Raw genomic sequence first — 23,186 nt, 5'->3', positions numbered from 1 at the left:
CTGTGTGGCGTGACAGCGCCAGGGCTTGTCGGACAAAGCAATAGTAACTAAGGGGGGCGGGTCTTTGCAAAGGGTCAATTCAGCTAGGTATACATCTGCGCTAAAATATCAAGGTGAAAGTCATCATAGCTTGCGTAGAATAGACCCAGCTCCCAACCCAACTTTAAGAATAGATTAACACCGATGTTTTTTTTTATTGCCCGATAAGAGTCTCACGTTAACGCAGCATGTTAACGCCGATAACGGCCCACCACTAATATATAATATAATATAATATAATATAATATAATATAATATAATATAATATAATATAATATAATATAATATAAATTAAAAATAAAATATGTACACATATATACATACATACACACAGTTTTCCTGGCTCAAAATGAGGTGGAGGTGGTAAAATCCTGATCACGGCAGATGAAAACACTTTTTAAAAGCATGTGTAACGACTGGATCGATCAAACACACAATTGTAAAAGTTTATCTATACAACCCCTCGCCCATGCTGACTCCGTATGCTTCACTCATACACTTCAAAGACACTTTAGGGCATTGATTGTTCTCTGTATAAGAAACAGACATGTCCCATAGAAATGGAATCATTTCCACTAATTCCTTGACAAATCTGCCTAAATGAATGCACATGCATGTCCCCAGTACATTTTGTGCATTATTACTGTTTGTATATTGTTCTTTTGTATATTGTATGGTGTTATGTATGCATGATGATCAAACTACTAGATAATGTAGCCCATCTAGGTGGTGTCTAATATAAAAATACTCATCATTTAACTCCCTCGGATCGACGGTCACTCTAAGTTGCACATACAATTAAGAGTTATACACCTTTTTTATCTGTGGAATATCTTTTTTTATTTGTGTACACTCAGAGAAACAACAAAATGTTGTGCTTTTTGTAAAATAAAGAAAACTAACATGATGCGTGATCTCTCGTCTCCCTCTGAACGACCTCCAATCTGATAGTTCTCAGAAAATTAACTGTAACTTAGTGAATACTAATGACTAGGGGTGTGACGAGATCTCGTGTCACGAGATCTCGTGAGACTAAACTGTGACGAGATTTCTCGTCGAGGCGAAAAGTAGTCTTGTGATGTTGCCATGACAGAGTGGTTAGGATGATTAGGAAAGAATATGCCACCGCTACGTTTACTTTACGCCTCCACTGTCGTTTTGCTTTGTATTTATATAAAAAAAAATTTAATTCAGTTGGATAACGGACGCCGCCGCTCCATATTTACAGAGTTACGTGCGATCGTTGAAAGTGAAAGTAAACAGGAGCGCGCATTCAAACACGATCTCAATACCCCGCATTTTGAAAGCGGCTCCCTGATGAACACAGATATCTCAATATGAAAGCTATTTTAGGCTGGGCAGTGTAGTTGTAACCATCTCTCAGCTCTGTATCAAAGAAAAATGTGGTCTTATTTGCACTTTGAATATTGAGAGAGTGTGATTATGGTTGCATTTATTGTAAAGTGTTACCATGAAAACGAATAACAGTTTTCTCTTAATCTTATTAAGCACAAACAATAAGGTTTCATTTGTTAACATTAGTTAATGCACTGTAAACTATGAACTAACAATGAATGACTATTTTTATTAACATAAACAAAGATTAATAAATACTGTAGCAAATATATTGCTCATTGTTAGTTGATGTTGGTTAATACCTTAATGTTAATAAATGAGACCTTATTGTAAAGTGTTAACATTTTTAGTTATACTGTTTTTATTTCTATGATCAGTTTGTGGAAAGGAGTTCAGTTAGGAGGTCTAAAGTTGTAGAAGCTCATAAATCATGTACAGTAAGGTCTGAAGAGACTGAAATCATACAGAAGAGAAGTCAAATCAGTTGAGTTTGTGGCAAAACCTTTTACAGTGCTTGAGTATTGTTGTCTTTTACTGCATATGATAATTCATACTCAGAAAGTAGAACTGAAATATTCATTACAAGATGATTAGTTAAAACATTTCAAATACACCTGCAGAATATTTTTTCTAGTCATGATTTCACCATTGAGGATTTCTTAAAAATAGTGTGTAAAAATCTTGTCTCGTCTCGTGAACTCAGTCTCGAGTCTCGTCTCATCTCGTGAGATACCGGTCTCGTCACACCCCTACTAATGACAAAAAAATTACACTTATGTCTAAAAAAAACGTTGAAATATCAGGTTTTAAATCGTGTAAGTCAAATCGAAAACAAATATTCTGTGTTTATGTAATCTGTATGAAAAGAGAGCCATTTCAGAAGTCCGTGATTCAGCTCATTATCCGCTAATGCGGCCACGCCCACGGAGCCAGCGCTATTCAGACGCAAATTCAGTCAATACATGTAAACATTGTCTCAATTGTGTATTTATTGTCTTGAAAAGTGTTTTGAATAGCCATAGTTAGCGTTCTCTGGCCTCTATTAGTTCGATTAGTTCCTGGATTGCCTATTCTTCTTTAGCAGGCATTTGTGGACTAAAGGTGCACAGAGTGCCCTCCGGTTGCAAGTATGAATTGAAAACACAGTATCCAGCGCTCATAGTAATGACAATAAATCCTGAATAAATCTTACTCCTGTGTATAGAAAATTGACAAACATATGAGAATCCATCAATATTTCTCCAAATGTGCATGCTTTTAAGCTAAAAGCCTATATTAAATGCCATAGAAGTAACATAATTGTTCAGACACTTTGCATCACAAAAATACATTATATTTTAAAGAATATAATAGAATACCATTATTTTAAATTGTAATAATATTTCACAGTATTGCTGTTTTTTTTCTGTATGTTTGATTTACACCATAATGAGATTTGATACATGATCAACAAAGGGTTTTCTCACAGCCTACCTGACTGAAAGAGCTCATTATTTATGCAAGTCATTAGAGCTCTTTATGCAATTCTTTTGTCTTCTCAGGTGAGAATCACCCATTATTCATGATGATTCATGCCTCCACGCATACTGTGTTTCTTGACCAAAAATGTTTTAGAAAATTTATATCTCTCTATTGTTTTATATGAACAAGGAGGCAGCATAATTTTTACCTCATTTTGAAGCAAAAACTCTAGTCTACAACCTCAAATACCCAGAAGTCTTGTGAACAAATATTTAATATATATTTTTTGGCTTTATTTCAGTGACTTAAGTTTGTTTTGTTTTTTTCAATAACCACGCATAAACGTTATTCCTTCAAAAACACAAACATGTACATACATGTTCCTCAAATATTATTGTAGCCCAGTTTGTGGTAAAAATCCTCAGACCCCTGAGGGTTAATGACGGCACTTTAATGGGCACCACAATCTCTTAGAATGCATTGTTTGTTTGTTATATTTATCAGAGTATAAATGGACACAAACTGCCAGCTTACTCCCCTCATGCAAATTAGTTCACTTTCAAACAAAAGAACTCTCCTACCTGAGAATTGCACTTTTCTCATTGGTCAAGCCAAAACTCAAAGGTGTGATCTCTGTGGAACTTAAAAGCCAAAACAAAATTCCGTCGTTTTATGCGGGCTGATTCTGCTGATTTCTGTTCACATGAGACCTCACCTGGCCCCCGAGCCAGCACAGCCGCACTGGCAGGCATCATTCACTTCAAGCCATGCGCAGCTACTTCTACCACAGAATCAAATGAACTCATTTGTGCCCAAATTTTATAGTTCTGAATAATTTCATGCATATAGTCATGTTAACATGTGAACATGTTCTGCATTTATTTTCCCCAGTTTTTTTTTTCTTTTTTCTTAAATCATATTTGAATGTGTGGCAACTATAGTTACCGGTGGGCAGATATGTTGTGTATACCCCTTCAATGTCAAATTTGAATAGGAGGAAAACATTTGGTTTCAGATAACTGCTTTCTACAGATCAATCTTTATTCATGAACAAATTTATTATAAAATTATGAACATTTTAACATTTTATTATAAAAGTCGAAGAACATTTGACGTGAACCCAAAAAAGCTGCATCTAGCTTATAATCTGTTGAATATGAAAACACAACAAACAACAAATCCATTTGTCATTAAGTGGTGGAACATAGTGCAGAACAAACTGCAGCCATTAAGTTGCCCCAACAGGGCATTGTGTATCAAAAATGTTAAAGGAACACTCCACTTTTTTTGAAAATAGGCTCATTTTCCAACTCCCCTAGAGTTAAACAGTTGAGTTTTACCGTTTTCGAATCCATTCAGCCGATCTCTGGTTCTGGCGGTACCACTTTTAGCATAGCTTAGCATAGTTCATTGAATCTGATTAGATCGTTAGCATTGCGCTTAAAAATGACTAAAGAGTTTTGATATTTTTCCTATTTAAAACTTGACTCTTCTGTAGTTAAATCATGTACTAAGACCGACAGAAAATGAAAAGTTGCGATTTTCTAGGCTGATATGGCTAGGAACTATACTCTCATTCAGGCGTAATAATCAAGGAACTTTGCTGCCGTATCATGGCTGCAGCAGGCGCAATGATATTACGCAGCGTCTCTCACATACGTCTCCATGGTTGCAAGGCACGTTCCCTGTGCAAGCAGGGGCTCACGGGCGCTGCATAATATCATTGCACTGCTGCAGCCATGGAACGGCAGCAAAGTTCCTTGATTATTACGCCTGAATGAGAGTATAGTTCCTAACCATATCAGCCTAGAAAATCGCAACTTTTCATTTTCTGTCGGTCTTAGTACATGATTTAACTACAGAAGAGTCAAGTTTTAAATAGGAAAAATATCAAAACTCTTTAGTCATTTTTAAGCTCGATGCTAACGGTCTAATCAGATTCAATGAACTATGCTAAGCTATGCTAAAAGTGGTACCGCCAGAACCAGAGATTGGCTGAATGGATTCGAAAACGGTAAAACTCAACTGTTTAACTCTAGGGGAGTTGGAAAATGAGCCTATTTTCAAAAAAAGTGGAGTGTTCCTTTAATGTAAAAAATAAATAGAATGAAGAAAAAATTACATCTATATGGAGAAAAAAATAAAAATAAAAACATACAATTTCTTTCAAAAGACATTCGGAATGGGAACTTATGTCATACATGTCCTCCCTTATCCCCTTTTCTATCTCTCTTCTCCCTCCTCTCCTCTCTCTCCTGGGTAGAAGTTTATTGTTGGCTTGCATAAAATTTCTTGAGCACTCAACATGCAAGGCAACACCGCATTTCTCATGTGCAAAGGAGGTGCGTCCATCACATTTTAGACACCTCATGTACTTTCTTCCTGTGTTGTGGGGCCAGTGGTTCAAGTTGTCAAATCTGGAAGCCTCACATATTGCAGAGCCCAACACTGACCTTCTTCCATGCCCCTGTGGCCTCATCCCATGGTGTTGGGGGAGACACTGGGCAATCAGCCTTTGAAAGGAGAGGAGATCTGTCTCCCTCTTTACATGACCTATATGAATGGATGGATGAATTAATTTCAATTGGTGGGTATTGAATAAATTAAATAATTAATAAATAAATACATGTATTGTTTTTGTGTCATGCCACTTAAGATATAGACCCCATCCTTCCACACTGCTACCCCCGCAGCCTCACCTCCCACTTCCCATTACACCCCCATGTATCTTTTAACACCATGCATTGACCATAGCACCATTGAGTGCCCAGCTGTAGCATGGCCACCACGACTTCTTTGATTGGATGCCAATCCGGTAACGGTTTACACATTGGGTAACGGTTTACGCCTCGCCTCGGTCGTGCAGGTCAATACCTCCCATATGTTTGTTGTAGATCTTTATACATGTTGTATACTTTATACTGTTTCACTTTATCCATTGCATGTTTCTGTTTGTTCCATCGTTGAATGTCGACATCTGAGTACTCATTCTCTATATTGGTCACAACAATGACCACACGTTGTCATTCCATCTCACAATCAGTTTTCCAGTTTGTTGACTTTATTCAGCTCCTCAAACACAGGACGCACCTTGAAGAAAGGGTCATCTGTGATTTTCATGTTATCCACAATATGAATTTGATCTCATCAAATCTGTTCCTCCGCATGGCCTCTTTAATGCTTTTGTTGTTGACATCATTGTCGTCTGACCACAGAAGACGTCGTCTTGGGACTGAGTGGTACCCAGTGGTCAAAATAATGCGATAGACTGTTAGGAGCTCTTTATCAGTCAGACTGAGGGTGGCACCTTTCTGTGCTGCATATATATTTGACATTTCCAGGGTGATATCCTGTAGTGATTTGGGATAGAATGTGAGATCAATGTCTGCTGGATCATCTGACTTGATGATGGGATTGGTTGATAGGAATGGAGTTGATGACGCCTAGCCTGTAATGTTTTTTTAGTATCTGTCTTAATTTTCTTGAACTTCTGCTCTTTGTCTTTGATTTTCTTGTGCATCCAGGTGTTGTTGGACTATTTTCTTTTTATTCAACAGCATTGATGTTTGGCTCTGTAGATGCACTCACTAAGGCCGCAGGACATTCAGCTATATCTGCCATGTCAAAGAGGGGTATTTGAAAAGCATCATCAGAGATTAAGCCCTCTCCTTTCAGCAACCTTGATGGTAAAAGCGTTTGTAATCGCATGCCACCTCATCATCAGATACATCGTTGTCACAATCTGTATCATCAGCTTTCTTCTCCGACTCCGGCACAACTGTAACATTAGAGATTAGAGGGGTTTTGCATCAAGAAAATCCAAACGCTCTGCCAAGGTATACCTGATAGAAAATTACACTTTTTTTAGGCCCATAGTATTCAGTGGCTGACTAGAGTAGGGGATTTCATATAATAATGTAAATGTAAATTCATTACTTGTCTGAATTTCGACATACTAGTCATAAAAAGAATTAGGGTCCTTGACCGGTTAGAATGAAACTCCTCGAAACTGGATGAAGGGGTCTCAATATTTTGCCCCTTACAAAACATAATATCTTAAAAGGGAGAAAAAGAAAATCTACAGCAATTAATTCCATACTTTAAGTTATGATTTATTAACCTATTAACACAGTATACCGTGTAACCTCTGGGTCAGACAGACATGATGTGATAGGCCACCTCTGTCTCACTGTTTTTGAAATGTTCCACTAAGGATATTACAGCTCCAATTGCTTTGGTTATTTGGGGATTCTTCAGAGCATGATTTACCACTAGCTGTAATGTGTGGCCAGCACAGCGAATTGAAGATATCCCATGCCTCTCTTCTAACAATTTGAGGGCTGCCACCACATTTGCTGCCTGGATTTTACTTGCAGGTAATTCAAACTTTTCAATTGCTGTTTCAATCCAGGATGCAATTTTCTCTGCAGTGTCTCTTTCCTCGAGTGGCATAGTAGTCAAACGGTAGCTCATGAGCTCCCAGTCATTGTTTATGAAATGACAGGTTATGCCCAAGTACGCCTCTGTAGCAATATATGTCCAGGCATCTGTTGTTGAACTGATCACGGAACAGCATGAAGAGAGGGCATCTCTGACTTTCTGTAATTCATTACCATAATTCGTATGAAGCATGTTCTTTTAGGGAGAATGTAGCCAGGCTGGAATGTTTTAACCATAGCACGGAAACCTTCATCATCTACCATTGACAGTGGTCTCATGTCTTTGATAATCATATTCAGGACACTATCAGTAAGCGCTGTAGCCAGTTGTGGTGAGCAGTCCTTCTTTTGCAGGAATTCAGTCACATGGCTTTGCCTGCAACTGAGAGAAAAATAAATACAACAAACTTATATAAATGTAAAAATTATGGTCGGATACATCAAGCCTGCACGTTAACAAATGCAGGCACAGATCAATCTAACCATTACAGTGGTTTCTCAATTCTCAGCTTCTCTTAATTCAAAAAGTATTTAGCAGCTTAAAGGACAGCGGATTTTAAAAGTTCTCCCTACAAAGGCTGAGATAATTTAATGGACAAAAACACTTACAGTGGCTGTGGCTTTGCCTTTTCCAGCTGCCCATCATCCAGAATAGTCCCTGTATGTGTGCTGCTATGTATATAGAGTGTACAAACCACCTTTTTATTATCAGCTAATCTGAAGCACTCCCATACTTGTTTAGACCCATTCGGCCTTTGAAAACTTTTGCTAACAAACTCGTTTGACATCACACGCGAGTCCGCTTCTTGGAAAATTTTGTATTTTTGTATTTTAGCTCATACTAGTGGTGTGGAAGTTTCATTACATCATTGTAGGAAAACACGTCAGAATGATGGAGGCGGCCGCCTCGTAATTCTCTATGCAGGAAAAACCCTGCTGACAGAAAATGTTGCGGTTAAATGGTGGCCAGATTTCTGAAAAAAGGAAACTGGGGACATTTCCTATTTTAATGGTCAAAATTTCACCGAAATCTCACTTGTTATTTATTAATTAAAAAAACGGGGACAATACATTTTTGATTTTTTTTTTTAAGTTGTTGTGGGTTCCACATTGATTTTACATTTAATTTTATTATTAGGATTTTTGGTCTGGTTTTAATACAATTCTCAAAAAAAAACAAAAAAAAAAACTAACCAGTATGCCTAGCTGCAAAAAACTATTACACTATTTTGAAAAATCACATTACAAAATAAAACAACATAAATATGAGATAAATAAAACAGCAAATATTTTTAACATTTATTATTGAATTTAATATTTTCAATTTTCACAAGCTGTTTTGCCTACAGAAATTAACTTTAAGCTTTTAACTATTTTTAACTATTATTTTGCATTTTAGACTCATTTTAAGCACTAAATGAGTTGCAAGATTATTGTTTTTTTTTTATTATTTATTCATATTTGAGTGTACCTTCACCACGTGATATAGTTAAGACATTTAAAATTGTCCAAAACAATCCCGTTGAGACCCTGTTATAAAACACGTAACAGTATTACTTTAATTTAACATGATCAGTTAGTATGTTACTACCTGAAAGCTGAAAATGATAACGATGTTTGATAACTGATGATAATGGCGCCGGGGTTGCCAGGTTTTCACAACAAAACCTGCTACTTTTACCGGAGGGTAAATCCGTGTTTTTGCCGGGGCTCACCAGGTAAAAGTCGCATTCCAGGAGCTAAATATCATGTTATTTGGGTCGCTTAAACCCGCAGACATGAAAAACGACCCGCGGGAACAGTGAAAATGCACCCCAAACTGTTGGTGAACATGATCACTACACGATTGCTCCGATAACCAGCAGGCTGCTGTATGCTGGTCGGACATTTTTGCAGTGTATTTTCGAGTTATTTTGAACAAGCTATAAAACGGGGACATTTCCGGTGACCGCGCTAGTCGGGGACGGAGCACAAAAAAACAAAAAACAGTCCTGTCCCTGGAAAACGGGACGTCTGGGTCACCCTAAAAGTGGACTCGTTTTCATGCTACACACAATGTTCTTAGCCTACATTTAATATTTAGCTAACAGTCCAAATAAGAAGTTACCTAGCACCAGTGTATGTTAACGTTAGCTCAGTCAAGGCTAACATCAACAGGTGTAGAAAGAAAATATGAAGAGTTCAGATGCAAAACCCTCTAAATCCATCAGACATCTTTTTTTTTTTAAATGAGCATTTTTTTACCAGGCTTTTACAATCAAGTTCAGGAGTTTAATTTTAAAGGTAATGATAAGGTTATTAGCTAGTGAATAAAATAACTTTTTTTCAAAAATGTCACTCAAGACAATTTATTGGTTTTTAACGAGTTAGATTTTCTTTTGCGTCAACCAGCTAAATCCACTTGTGCTTATTTTGCAAAAACCTAGAAATCCACCTATTTGTGGAAACACATAGTAAATAGTTGAAAAACCTGAAAAAGATGATAGCACAATCATTTCAAAACTAAACAGTAGACAAACCTCTTTACACAGGGATCTTGCCTCCGTTTACATGTCACAGCTTCCATATGAGACAGAAGAATAGCATCTTGTTTGACTTTGTCTTTGGCGAAATAGAGCTGTTGTTTGATGTATAATAAATTCGATTCCTTCAAAGTAACGGCATTGCACGAAGAACTGTTATGAGTGCATGATACAATTGCGACCAAGCCAATTCCACTGTAGGCTATTTTTCCTTATGACAGGCAGAGTTTTGAGGTAAATAATGTTTTCTTCTGCCATTCAATGTTCGTAGGACAGGCTGATCCATTTCATCGTACTCCATTGTAGCGTATGCACACGTATCAGGATAATCAATAAACTGTGGTATGTTCAGAACGCTTTTAGCATGCTGGACTGGGTTGTAAAACCTCATCGCGGCTCTGAACAGATCTGCCAAAGATGAGCCCACTTGACACTTTTGTGGACCTGCGAGGATAAACAGAAAGGTGCAACTTCCTCACTTTGGTGACTTCAAAAGGAGCGCACCACTCCGGACACGAGCTATTCACTGAGATGTGTCACACAGCTGACAAATGCATTTTTCTATGTGTTTAATGAGACTGTGAAGAACACACTCCATTTGGAGATCTGATCTGATAGTCATAAATCATTGGATTAAGTCATGAGGCCAAACAAAGGGAAAGCTTTCCCGCCAACTTTGCACCCATGTTATTGGCTACCCCACCTCAAGGAGGTGTGTCGGCTTATCTGTCATAAAAGCAAAGACGCACAATTTCTTGTGTGTTCTCTCCCGATTGTCTCACAAGCATCTCGTGCACGTTTTTCCCGGACCTCTCCGGTGACCACGCGCTGCCATCGCGCTCAGCTTCGGGATCGCCATCTTCCAGCGAAACTCACTCTCGTCCTCAGTTCAAACCTTCCTGCGGAACGGAGGAAGCCAACGAATTGCACCAGCGCTAACCTGAAATTCGACACAGGCAACCAATGCAAGTATACTGCCGTTTCTCAATCTTAGATGATGAAACTGATTTCCGTGCTGGCTTAGGACTGGTTGTGAGTTTGCTACTTGCCTTCTCTCTTTCCTTCTCTACTTCCACTCTTGTACATAGGTGTGTATATTCTTGTATATATATTTAGATGTATAACCTCTGTATTCGTAGTTTGCATATATTAAAACGTTATTCACGCTCGATTGTTCTGTTTGTTCTTTCAGCTGAAAACCAAGTCACTTTAACGTTTTTCGATCGCTTTATGCTTTGATGCTATAAGTTATTTTCACGGCCAGAGAATAACTCTGTTTATAATATTCTGTGAGGGACTTAGTTTGCTGGACAAACGAACAGTTTCTCTAAATAATTATTAAACCAGAACTAATCATATATGTAATTGATTATAATTCGTTGTTATTGATTCACAATATATGTTTAATTCCCCGTTGGGTCGATATATGAATCATAATTTATTCATAACATTATGAATTATTATATTCATATTTCATCCATAAATTGATTAATAACCGCTATACATTTCGTTACATATTATTTGGTGGAGAATTTAAAGGCACGTTTTAAACTTGGTTTTTGGTAAAAGAGCAATGTAGAATAATTTGTGTGTGACTTAATGTACATGCGCGCTTTATTCAGTGAGAAGACGCACGGGTCCTCACTCTACGCACCGTTAACAAGCTGCTGTTTGTGTCTAAAAACACTGCAGGCCTAGCCTTGGTTGACCGTGAAATGTCGTCCAAAAACAAAAATTCACCATAGCTGGTTTGCTCCTGGGTTACGCCGTTTGGCCTAGCTACCCAAACCACGTGATCCCCCTTACAAATCTAATCGGAGAGCAGTTCACCTGGTTTATCGATTGATGTGTAAAATTTGGAGCTATATCAACATTCTGATCCAATGTTGATTTGTAACCCGCGGCGAAGGAATCCCGCAAGCGCTACATGTTCGTGTGCACTAAGTCTGCACAAAACTTTGGGACTGATTCCCAAAGTTGTGTACTCACGAAAGGAGTGCATGTTTAGTGTCCAGTGAATTGGCACCAAAGAATCCGCGAGATTCTATAGTGTAATCGTGATTGTGCAGTTAAAACAGCGTAAGGGCCAGAACCCCACAAGCGCGTTGGTTTTTATATCACGAATTAAAGAAAGGGGATGCAGTAACTCTGACCCGACGCCAGAGGGCAGTCTGCTCAGGTGTGGCACCCCTCCCTACTTATTGGTTGTGTGGACTCATGGACGCCACCGCGTGGACGTTCTGAGTTAAAGCCGCTCCATACTTTGAACTGAAATTATCCCCAAATTATCTTTTGCTTCTCTATACTGCGGGGAGTTGTAAAAGTAATTTGCTTTTGGTGGTTATGCTTTCCAATTGTGTTGGAATGTGTTTTACTGATTTAAATTTAATTTAAACACGTTTAAATTTTTAATTTAAATTAAGTTTCCTTTCCAACAAGAGAATTCACTTTCTGAGAGTGCGCCCCCTGGTGGACACTGCCAGATAAGTCAATTCTCTTTTCCCTTGTATTCTTTTTCCTGTATTCACAGATCTACTCTATTTTATTTTATTTCAGTTTATTTATTTTATTTTTTATTCTACTTTGTGTTATTTCATCCATTCCCTTTTTGTCTTTTCTCTCTCTTTCTCTCAAGTTATTTCTTTAGTTTTACTTTGGAAATTCATTCCCTTTATTACTTAGTTTTATTTCATTCACTCTTCTCTCAGTTCTGGGTCCTGTTGTTATTGGCTGGCAATAATATTCACACACACCCAAGCCTCCCTTATTTCATACACTTATTTTGAATTTAATTAAATAGCATTTAATTCAATTTTAAAATTAAGTAGTGTCAATCAGTTGGCATTTTGCTATCAACAAGCAATTCTCTTTAGGAAAAATCTGCAAATAGGGAAGGCTGTCTCTTTTCTCCTTTCTCCCATTCTGTTATTCTATGCACTTTTTAAATTTAATTGAACAGAGTTTAATTCAAATTTGAATCAAGTGCATCTGATTTGTTTTTGTTTTATTTTATGTTTACTTTATTTTTACTATTTTAGACCCCTACTCTTTTATCCTACACACTTAATTATTTAAATTCTATTTAAACAAGATTTAAATTGAGATTTAAATTTACAATTAAGTCGTGTTTACCTGACTGTTTGTGCACTTGCAGATAAGGCCCTTTAGTGCCCTGTGGTGAGCTGACGGTTGCTCCAGTGAGTTCCAGTGAGTGGAACTGCCTAGCCTGGCGGGTCTTGCACTGACTGTGTGTGAATCGGAGACACTATGACCTCGTATCACGGGCAACACGCAAGGACATCAGCGAGTTGTGTATCAGGTACAGGGAGGCAACGAGCCAGATTGACAACAAACAGCAATTTTGTTTAATTTCCCTGCTCAGCCTTCTGTACGACAGAACCGCCCGTTTGGTGCAAATACCTTGCCAAAGTGCGCAATTGTGCTGGTGTTCCCTGTTTGAGAGGTTGCACCGTGGTACAAAGGGGACAGGTGGCCACGGACACCGCAGTAGAGTGTTTGAACGTCGAGGAAAGGTGGCCTGCCATTGAGTTCTTATCTGAGCACCCACGATTCACCCAGGCCTAAATTAAGTGACATACAGTCACTTCACCTAATTGAAAGCCACAGAATATCACATATTCTTCAATTATTCAGGTGCGGGCCAACCCTTATGCTCTCGATCCATACCATCCCTCTAGGTTTTATGACGCAACAGTGCACTCGCCTGACACCGTCATAAACCCAGCTGGAATAGGAAGTTTAAGTTTCACTTCTCCCCTCTAGCCCTTCTGTTTTAGTTTATTGCTATTCTATTTTTATTCTTTTCTATTTGTTTACTGCTCTATTTCTCATTTAATTGCATCCACCCTGTTCTGTTTTGCTTCTCTACTGTGTTTGTTTCTTTCAGTTCATGTAAAAGCAGAGCCTGTGAGAGCCATCACGGAAAACTGAGTAATAGATAGACGACCGAGCAGCGAGAGTCATCAAAGGACTCTTAGGGCTACCGCCTGTCAAAATCTTTATTCAAATCCGGCACTCACCCACACAAATTGACCCGCGTGGTCCTTTTGGCTATCGACAATTAAGTGTCTAGCCTACATTCCACTAACTGTCTGCACCAGTTAACTGGAACCAAACCAAAGAATTATATAATCATGCATTATTATAAGTCGTCACCACGATCAGCGACTCGTCGAGACCCAGGACCAGCGTTGGACAGCGGACGAATCCAAACCCGAGCTGCAGGAGGAGCTGCAAAGACTTCAAAAAGCCCTTGCAGAGCTCCACCTGGAGGTGGAGCGTAGAAACTGACTGGAAAACTCCAACACAGCGAAGCTCCCCTAGCCAAAGCAGAAACTAAGCTGAAAGACAGACACACTAAAGCCCTGACCTGTGAAAATCATCTCAAACAGACCCAGAAAGGAGTTATGGCTCCGAAACAACAAAGAGACTATGTGAATGAACTTGACACTGGTTACAGAGTACTGAAAAGTGGCATGGGAGGGGAAACACACATCACCGAGTTTCCCCTAACCAGTCAAGAAGCCCTAATTCCAAATGGGGTTGAAAGTCCGCTGCCCAAAATGTCCAGCGGCCAAGAACCTTCGCCAGCAGCTGTCACATCCAACTGCCAGCACCTGCGACAGGCTCTGATCCAAAAGCTTTCTGACCCTGCATCAGATCAAGGGCTCCCTGCTGCCATGGACCTAAAACGGGGCAGACTGAATAACCCATACACTTGCTACAGCCGACAGCAAATGGCCTGCTTTAGAGCACGTCGTCAGCCAGCGATGGAGGAAGATTTCATCTTCAACACTCTGCTTCTCCGAGAGCTGCACCCTGTGGTGAGTGATCACCTGGCAGCCTTGGCCTGCTCACGCAGTATGTCTACTCAGCAGCTGCAAAACTTGGTTGACGAAGCTCACTCCAAGCAGAACACTGCTCCTGAAAAGACTGTAGAAAATCAAACCAGTTACACAGTCTCCGACCACTGCCCAGAAACCTGTCCTTACCTTTTTGAAAGATTTGAGAAATGAAGCTGAAAGACAAAGCCAGACTCTCAAGTCACAAAGATGTGAGCTGAATGTGCAGTCGCACAGTCCAAATGAGGTCCACCTTGAACACACAGCTCCCATGCACCACACCATTGGTCGAGTGAGCCTGGCACCTCCGGTGTGTGTAGCGCAAATGGACACGTTTCCCTGTTTCATCCACAAAGACCTGCTAGACTGTTTTGAGCCCTTATTTAATGCCAGACCGCTGAAAATCTGGGCTCAAGTGTGTGAACTTCTGCCTTCCCAGTCACCCAGGCCACCTGAGCCAGACGGTCAGGTCACAGAGGTCGCGGGAAATCTCCCAGCTAACCGCGGGAACCCCGGCTCAGAGCACAGTTCAAGGTCGCCACCCGGCGTACTTCAACTCACCATAGACTGTAACTCTCTCTGCTCCAAGGTCACGACAGACTCACAGCTGAATGATGTAACTACAACAGACATTATTCTCACACTGTGGGCAGACAACTCAGCCTTCAGCCACACGCTGTTAAATGCTCTCAGTGAAGGAACACCGGACCTCCCATTTGTCAACAAGCAAACACACTTTCCACTAGACTTTCGTCTGCCAACCATGATGACTGTCAAGGACATCTGCGTTTTGAACTTCAAATGGAACAACCGGCATTTAACCCATCACTTCCTGGTCCTTCCAGACACCCTGATGCACTCTAATGCTCATACGTACAGTGCAAATGAGTTGTTGTGGGCCCCGATGACTGTACAGCTTCCTGTTGTTCCTGTCAACACTGCCAACTTCCTGTCAGGCCAGACTATCCAACAGGTCGGCATCCTGATCAACATACAGGAACCTGTAGTACCACCTTACACCAAAGGGGGTGCTGTTTGGATCAACATACAGGAAATTGTAGTACCACCTTACACCAAAGGGGGTGCTGTTTGGCTTCACACACAGGAAATTGTAGTTCCACCTTACACCAAAGGAGGTGCTGTTTGGCTCCACACACAGGAAACGGTAGTACCACCTTACACCAAAGGGGGTGCTGTTTGGCTCAACAGGCAATGTGGTCAAACCCTAAGCCACATGCTGGGCTCCTTCACACTTTCACCTGAAGGCGTGGAACTTGGACTTGCTCTAAAAGCCACACCGCTACCTGAAGTGTCACCCTACGTAGTTCACAGCTGGCTCAACGAATGCATGGTCACAGACATCAGCATTCCCAAAGCCTGCCATCTAGAATGGATAGTGGACCACGGCCCCTATGACTTTAAACTCAGGTTAACAGTCATTAACTTAATACCAGCTGCCATGGTCCCAGAAGGAAGCTTAAGCAACACAAGCTTCACGCCATCCTTCAAGAGCATCTCCATCACTCCCATCAAACTGGTACCCACCAAACAGGTGCGCAGAATGGAGCTGATGGAGGACCAACACCTCGCTGTACCCACAGTCGCTAACCAGCCTGCCTGTGAAACTCAGGAAAGCGCTGCACCTCTGACAGCCAACCTGACAGCTAACACCACAACAGAGGAGCCGTTCCCAAGGTTTTAGCCTAAAGGCCAACAGATCCAGAAAGATGCAAGTGCCCTAAAGAATTACGCAGACTGTCAAAGACTCAGAAACGTCTTGCACAAATTCAAAGTGACACTTGACAAAGACCTTTTATGCTGTGGTCTCACTAAACTTCACACAGTGCATAGTGCAACACACCCAAATGCTCCTCCCACCTTCATCAGGCAGCATGAAGGTCACATCGCCCCACATGAACCAGTGCAGGAGTTTGTTCATTCAACAGAAAGAAAAGGTGTTATCTGCCCAGGCAACAGCACCTATTCAGTCCCTACCTGGTCCATTGTCAAACCAGACAGCAAGTGGCGACTCACCATCGACTTCAGGAAGTCAAACCAGCAAGTGCCACTGCCACGACGTGCCAGACAGCACAAGTCTGCACAGAGCGGAGATTCAGCTGCCTGCCAAAACGGCTATAACAGCACACCAGCATTGACACTTGAGATAATGGTACCCCAACAACAGCGACCAACCTGTCACAGGTACCTCAAAGAGAATGCGTGCCAAGGAATGCCCATGGCCTACGTCGAGGGACGTTCTTACATTGATGAGGGCATCCTACAGGCAAGTGCAGGGGTACGATGGTTAAGCGACCAACCCTGCCAATCACAGAATGGCAGGTGGGGTCCCCAATCATGTCAGTATGGTGAAGCAGCAGCTAACCTCATAACTCTTCAAGTCTCCTCTATCCATAATATCAGAGAACTCAGGTGCACAGACTCACACTATGCCAGACCTTGTTTCACATGCCATCTTCTGGGCTGGAAACAAACTGGTTTCAAGACTGAATGCAACAAGCTGGTGAAACATCAACACCTGTTCCAGACATGTGATCACCTCACCCAAGCACACGACACGATCACTTACGGGGAAAAGGTGAAAAGATGCTTAAAGCAACCAGGGCGTGAAAAAGGCGTGAACGACCAAACTAATGCCCTTGCCAACTCTGGCACCCTGCATAACAAGCTATGGTCACACCCACCCCATTCACCCACCCTTAGTGTGACAACAACAACCCGCAGCCAGCGGACTGTTCCTGCAACATTTCCCGCCTTACTGCTACTGCCACTGACAACCAAACTTTCCAACATTTCCATTCGAAATGTTTTGTACCACCACTCAGACCCCTCCAACCTCCCGTTCCCGGCATCTGGTCCCACTGCGGCCCCTAGCCACAAACGACTACATGAAACCAACCACATGCTGTGTGTGGGAGTGAAATTTCTAAAATATGTCCCTGATGTCTTCACAGCGCCAAAGCTTGTACTGCCACAGGGCCAAAAAGGGGGTGAACGGATATATACCCACGACACACCATGTGCCAAACACCATGGCACCAGAATCACGCTTGAGACATTAAAACAAGTGGCGCACTGGCCCAGCTTGCAGCAAGATGCGGCAGAGCACGCCAGAGGATGTCAAGTTTGCCATCACGTCCAGACTGCAAACGCAAATCATCGAGCTCCACTGCAAAACAGAGGAGTCACGTTCCACAGTCAGTCGACCAGAAAGACTGGACTGCAAAACCTCCTCTGATGCTCATGGCCATCACAGACACCATACAGGAGTCAACTCAGGTGTTCCCCATGGAACTACTGAAGGCACGGCAGGTGCCACTGCCGTTGCACCTGTACCAACCAGGAGACTCGAGTCTCATCACAGCCTGCTCCCCTCATCAGCATCGCAACAAGCTCCGCCTACAACTGAAAGAACAACTCGCAACACAGAGCCAAACCCTGCAAATCACCTGCAAATCCCGGAAAGGTATTGTGGTGGTTCTCTGTAATCACAGCTTCCTGCTGATCCAAACGGCGAACTCAATGAAGCAACTGTTTACAGCCTTCCCAAATGACTTTGCCCAAAATCAGCTGGTCATAGCTCTGATGACAGACCTGCTGCGAGAAGTTAGCGTCTCTATGGACAGAGTGGCTAAGAATAGGATCCCTCAGTATCCTACACAAAGTGTGCTGGACTTTGCTACTGGCAGACCCACCAAGACTGTTCCAGCCCACCTCACTGACTCCCTGGGTGCTGCCATCCTGCTGCACGTCGACCCTGAGCAGAATGAGGTGGCCGTCCTTCTCAATCTACCCAGCGGTGAACGAGATAACATCTCCAGACCCAAAGACAAGGTCAATATCAGGTGGTGACAATGTAACACCCATGCCAAGAAACACACCTCAGATGTGGTAGCCCACCACAACAGCAACCCACGGCTGTGCCTGGCTCCCGACTTTTGCAGGCGTAGTTTCACCAAAGACTTTCAGTCCTTCTGCCCAAACCAGCTCTTCCTCAGAAACCACACTGAAGGAATGGGCCGGTTGCAGCTTATGACCAGCGACACACGCTGCCCTGCCGAGGCCAAGCCTCACACCCCAGTCATCGGAACACAAGCCGAGATTGTGGGTGATCGACTGCTCGTCCACACCCCCACTCATGCTGCCACCCTAACCTACAATCAGCACAACACCGCCACTCGTGTCAACCTGCCCAATCCAAGTAAGTGGATCCAGGTACCCCGTCTCTCAAGCAAAGAGGACCAGTCAGAACTGGAAATCCCATCTTCCCCCAGTGATCACCATCACACCTTAGATCCAGGAATGGAACTGAGGATTGACAAAGGGGGGTCCCAGCTAAGTGACAGTACTCCTATTGATGCAGCCCTCCAAGCACTCTCACGACTGCCTGTCCTGACCAGCTCACCTAAAGCCCAAGCTTGGACTCCTGCCAACACAACCCGTTGCCTCTCCATGGCAATCAAGTACTCACTCGCCCTGGGCCTGGCCTTCATCCTATCCCAAGGGATCAAAGGATTGCAAGAATCCATGGACAGGTGCTTATCTGCCCTCCCTCGAGGACCAATAGGAACCACCTGCTGCGTGACCATCCGGATCCATGTGCCATCGAACTTGGTTACCGTCCAACGAAGTCCGCACAGGAACTTCGTTGGCCGAAAGGGGGAATCTGTAGCGTATGCACACGTATCAGGATAATCAATAAACTTTGGTATGTTCAGAACGCTTTTAGCATGCTGGACTGGGTTGTAAAACCTCATCGTGGCTCTGAACAGATCTGCCAAAGATGAGCCCACTTGACACTTTTGTGGACCTGCGAGGATAAACAGAAAGGTGCAACTTCCTCACTTTGGTGACTTCAAAAGGAGCACCCCCCCCCCCCCCCCCAGAGACTGACCAGATCCACATTCCAACACCCCACACACACAGGGACACACAAAAACACACACGCAGACACACAAAGAAACATACAATCATACATTTTGAACTGTATTTGTAAACTACCACTAGGCTGAAATATATATTTTATATATTTTAGGGCCTATGCATGTTTCCTAGTGTTTAAATGAGTGTATTTGTGCTAGTGTGCATTTTAATAGTGGAATTCTGTCTGTAAACCATAACTTCTTGTCTATGCCTTTCTGATCTGTCGAGTTTGGTCTATCCGTAAAGCTCCGGACACAAGCTATTCACTGAGATGTGTCACACAGCTGACAAATGCATTTTTCTATGTGTTTAATGATACTGTGAAGAACACACTCCATTTGGAGATCTGATCTGATAGTCATAAATCATTGGATTAAGTCGTGAGGCCAAACAAAGGGAAAGCTTTCCCGCCAACTTTGCACCCATGTTATTGGCTACCCCACCTCAATGTCATTATCTCATTTTTGACAGAGATGGCGTTTAGCGGCTTTTGCATCTGAACTCTTCATATGATTATCCTGACCTGAGCTAATTTACTGAATCAACCAACTTCTTTCATTTCATCCATGACAACATTAAAGTCATATGTTGCTGTTTCTGGCGTTTCATCGCTGACTGTACCACAACCGCGATACCTGCTCATATTTCAATGAGCTGTTTTTAGAGTGTGCACCAAGCGGCAACCTCCCCCTTTCTCTCATGAAGCCAATACGGAAGTAACTTAAACTGCGATTCATCGACTGGCCGCTAGGGACAGGCTCCAAAAGAGAGCAGAATCTCATAGAGTCCCATGTTAAATTGGCCAAGTTTATAGCAGAAAAAAACATGTTTACAGGTTGGTTCAAACTGTGGTTTTTGGCCTATACTGCTATTTTTGCCCTTCATGACAACTCTGAGGGGGGTGAATTTTTTTTATAACTTATCCGTTTAAATTATATTAAGCCTTAAAGTTCTGCATAATTAAGGGCGTGGTCACTTGAGTGACGGGTAGATTGCGCTGTCTGTGAGCCGTCATGTTACCTCAGCTGCCGCTGAATTTGGCATCTCAGCCGTTTTTGTGCTTTTTCTTTTCTCGATTATTTTATACAATTATAAAATATGGCTTGCTGCATAATATTTGAGATTGATGTGTGTCTGTGTGCATGCATGGGGAAGAGACACAGAACACACGTTGTTGGATCGTGGCATTGGCTGAAAGTTTTGATTGCGAGATTAACTACAATGACAATACCAGGAGGATATACAACTCTGACAGCACTGCTTGGATATTATAACTAAAACTGCTGCACTATTTTGAAAAAAATATACTTTGGACACAGGCTCATTTATTTGTTAGATACGATCGTATACAGTTTTACAACATAAAGGCTGCTCAGATTGCATCCTTTCTTGAAGAACGATGACAGAGAGCAGATCATTCAGAAGAAATGTGAATTTTTTTTTTTTTTTTTTTTTTTTGCAATGGACATTTATATTTTACCCAAGCGCCACAGATTTGATACATCTCGCGATCTCTATTATAAAGGTATGAAGTCTTATTTTGATTTTCCATGTTGTTATTTGCAGACCTGATATTGCAGATTTGATAGAGCATCTATATCTTAAAGAAACACCGTAGATTGACAGTAAACCTTTAGAATCTTCTGATGATAAAACTTATCTTCATTAATGATTTAGATAGTATCTAGATAGATAGCTCTTTTGCCTGCTAACATGGTCACATTGAGCTAGGGAGGCGTGGTTTCAGCAACCAATCACATCAGCTCAAACCACCTCCCCGCCTCTTTGCCCATTTTCAGTTATCCAGGAGTGACGTGCGGTAACGCGCAGCTAAGATGGCCGCGGCCTCATTTAGGCGTCAAAACTGCTGTTCAGTATTCTATTGGTGACGTCACGGACACTACGTCCATATTTTTTTAAAGTCTATGGTGTGCACGCGACGTTCCTGCGCGCATATACACAGGCAGGCTCTCTGTGTTCTGCTCCTCCATGGCGATGACGGCATGCGGTTAAAAAAATCATAACAAAGTAGTTTGAAAGTGGGGGGGGCACAAACGGGATTTTGAAAAGTGGGGGGACATGTCCCTTTCCTCAGTGGAAATTACGCCCTTGCAATTAATCATTAAAAGATCGCCATCTCGATTCAAACACCCACGCGATCTTATTTGTAAGACACTTATTTGTGCTCACGATCCGCCTGTGTCCAAAAATCACACCTGTACATTCAGATCTGCATTTGTAGTTATGTTATGAAACTGCTTCACACACAGTCTTTTCAACAACACAGTATCATTATTTTTGTCTTAAAATGATCAAATGATCACATCAAAATGGAGAAAAACACATTTTAAAAGTTACTTGGTGCTTCAAATGATGATTGTATTGATTACATTGTTCTCCACTAGGTGGCGACAAGTGGTTGTTAAAAATATATCTGTGATTGAATCATTCATCAAGTGATTTGTTCAAAAATTCTGGTTCATCCTGTAATGAAACAAGTCGTCACCTTTATTTCTAAAGCGTTTCTTACAGTGCAGATTGTCAAAGCAGCATTACAGTGAAAATTTGGCTGCACAGCAGCTCTAGAAGAAAATAGTGTCATTGTCCAGCTTAAGTAAAGTTCGGTGTTGATTAATTTCCATTGTAAAAATCATTAGTTATTATTTTAATTCATTTATTTATACAGCAGCTCTGGAGAAAACAGTGATGTCATCATCCAGCTCAGTTCACTTCGCATACAATGGTGTCATAGCAGGCAGATCAAAAACATTGTTGAATATCAAGTGTCCCTTTATGAGCGAATCATTCAAAAATTTTAAATAGACTACAGCAATTCATATTTTGTCAGAACCTCTAGTCAATTACTTTTTCTTTTTAGTTTCCTGTTCAGAATGAGTTTTGGAGGAGGCATGGCTTTGTAGATCACTCTGAAGGGAGGGTGGGATCTTTTCCCCCTTTTCGCTTTCAAAGCTAGCTTGCTATTGCTAGCCTCTACGAAAGCATATTTTGCTTTTAAATTATTAAAATACGTTTTTTTTTTTTGTGTGTGTGTGTGTGTGTGTGTGCAGTGCTGCAGATAACATCCCCAAAGCCGATGAGATTCGAACCCTGGTCAAGGATATCTGGGATACACGCGTGGCCAAACTGAGACTTTCTGCTGACAGCTTCATCAGCCAGCAGGAGGCTCACGCGCAGGTAAAGCACAATTGCTAGTTATTGTGACCAGTTGACTTGAGTGGATCAGAACCACAGAATTACGGTGCACTCTGAACACAGCAGGTTTTCCACGGTTATAAAAAACCTGGAAATATATTTTCAGGCCTTTTCTATGTTAATATTAATGTTTCTCTATATGAATGGAATAGTAACTTCATTGTTGGATTCCAGGGTTCAGATGTAAAAAAAAGTTTGCCATTTAGCTTTAATTAATGCTCTTGTTGGACTGTGGAGGAGGGTTTGAGTACTGAACGTTACAGTGAGTTTTCATAATACATTAAACAGAATTTTCATTCAGCTTCCAAGATAATGTCCCTTGTCTGGTAAGTAGTGGCTATAGTTCTAATTTT

General features: G+C 41.4%; 1 protein-coding gene across 1 annotated transcript in view; it reads left to right on the top strand.

The window, feature by feature from the left end:
* The window catches only part of gins2 (GINS complex subunit 2), a 32,323-nt gene that overhangs the window by 8,682 nt on the left and 455 nt on the right, over positions 1-23,186 (top strand). The window contains exon 4 of the mRNA XM_067389037.1: positions 22,689-22,815. Within this exon, the coding sequence (XP_067245138.1) occupies positions 22,689-22,815 (127 nt within the window). The remainder of the gene's footprint in view (positions 1-22,688; positions 22,816-23,186) is intronic.

The sequence above is a fragment of the Chanodichthys erythropterus genome, chromosome 7, assembly GCF_024489055.1.
Source record: "Chanodichthys erythropterus isolate Z2021 chromosome 7, ASM2448905v1, whole genome shotgun sequence".
In the NCBI taxonomy this organism is placed as follows: domain Eukaryota; kingdom Metazoa; phylum Chordata; class Actinopteri; order Cypriniformes; family Xenocyprididae; genus Chanodichthys; species Chanodichthys erythropterus.
The sequence above is the reverse complement of the archived record's forward strand: the minus strand, read 5'-3'. Positions and strand labels throughout refer to the sequence as shown.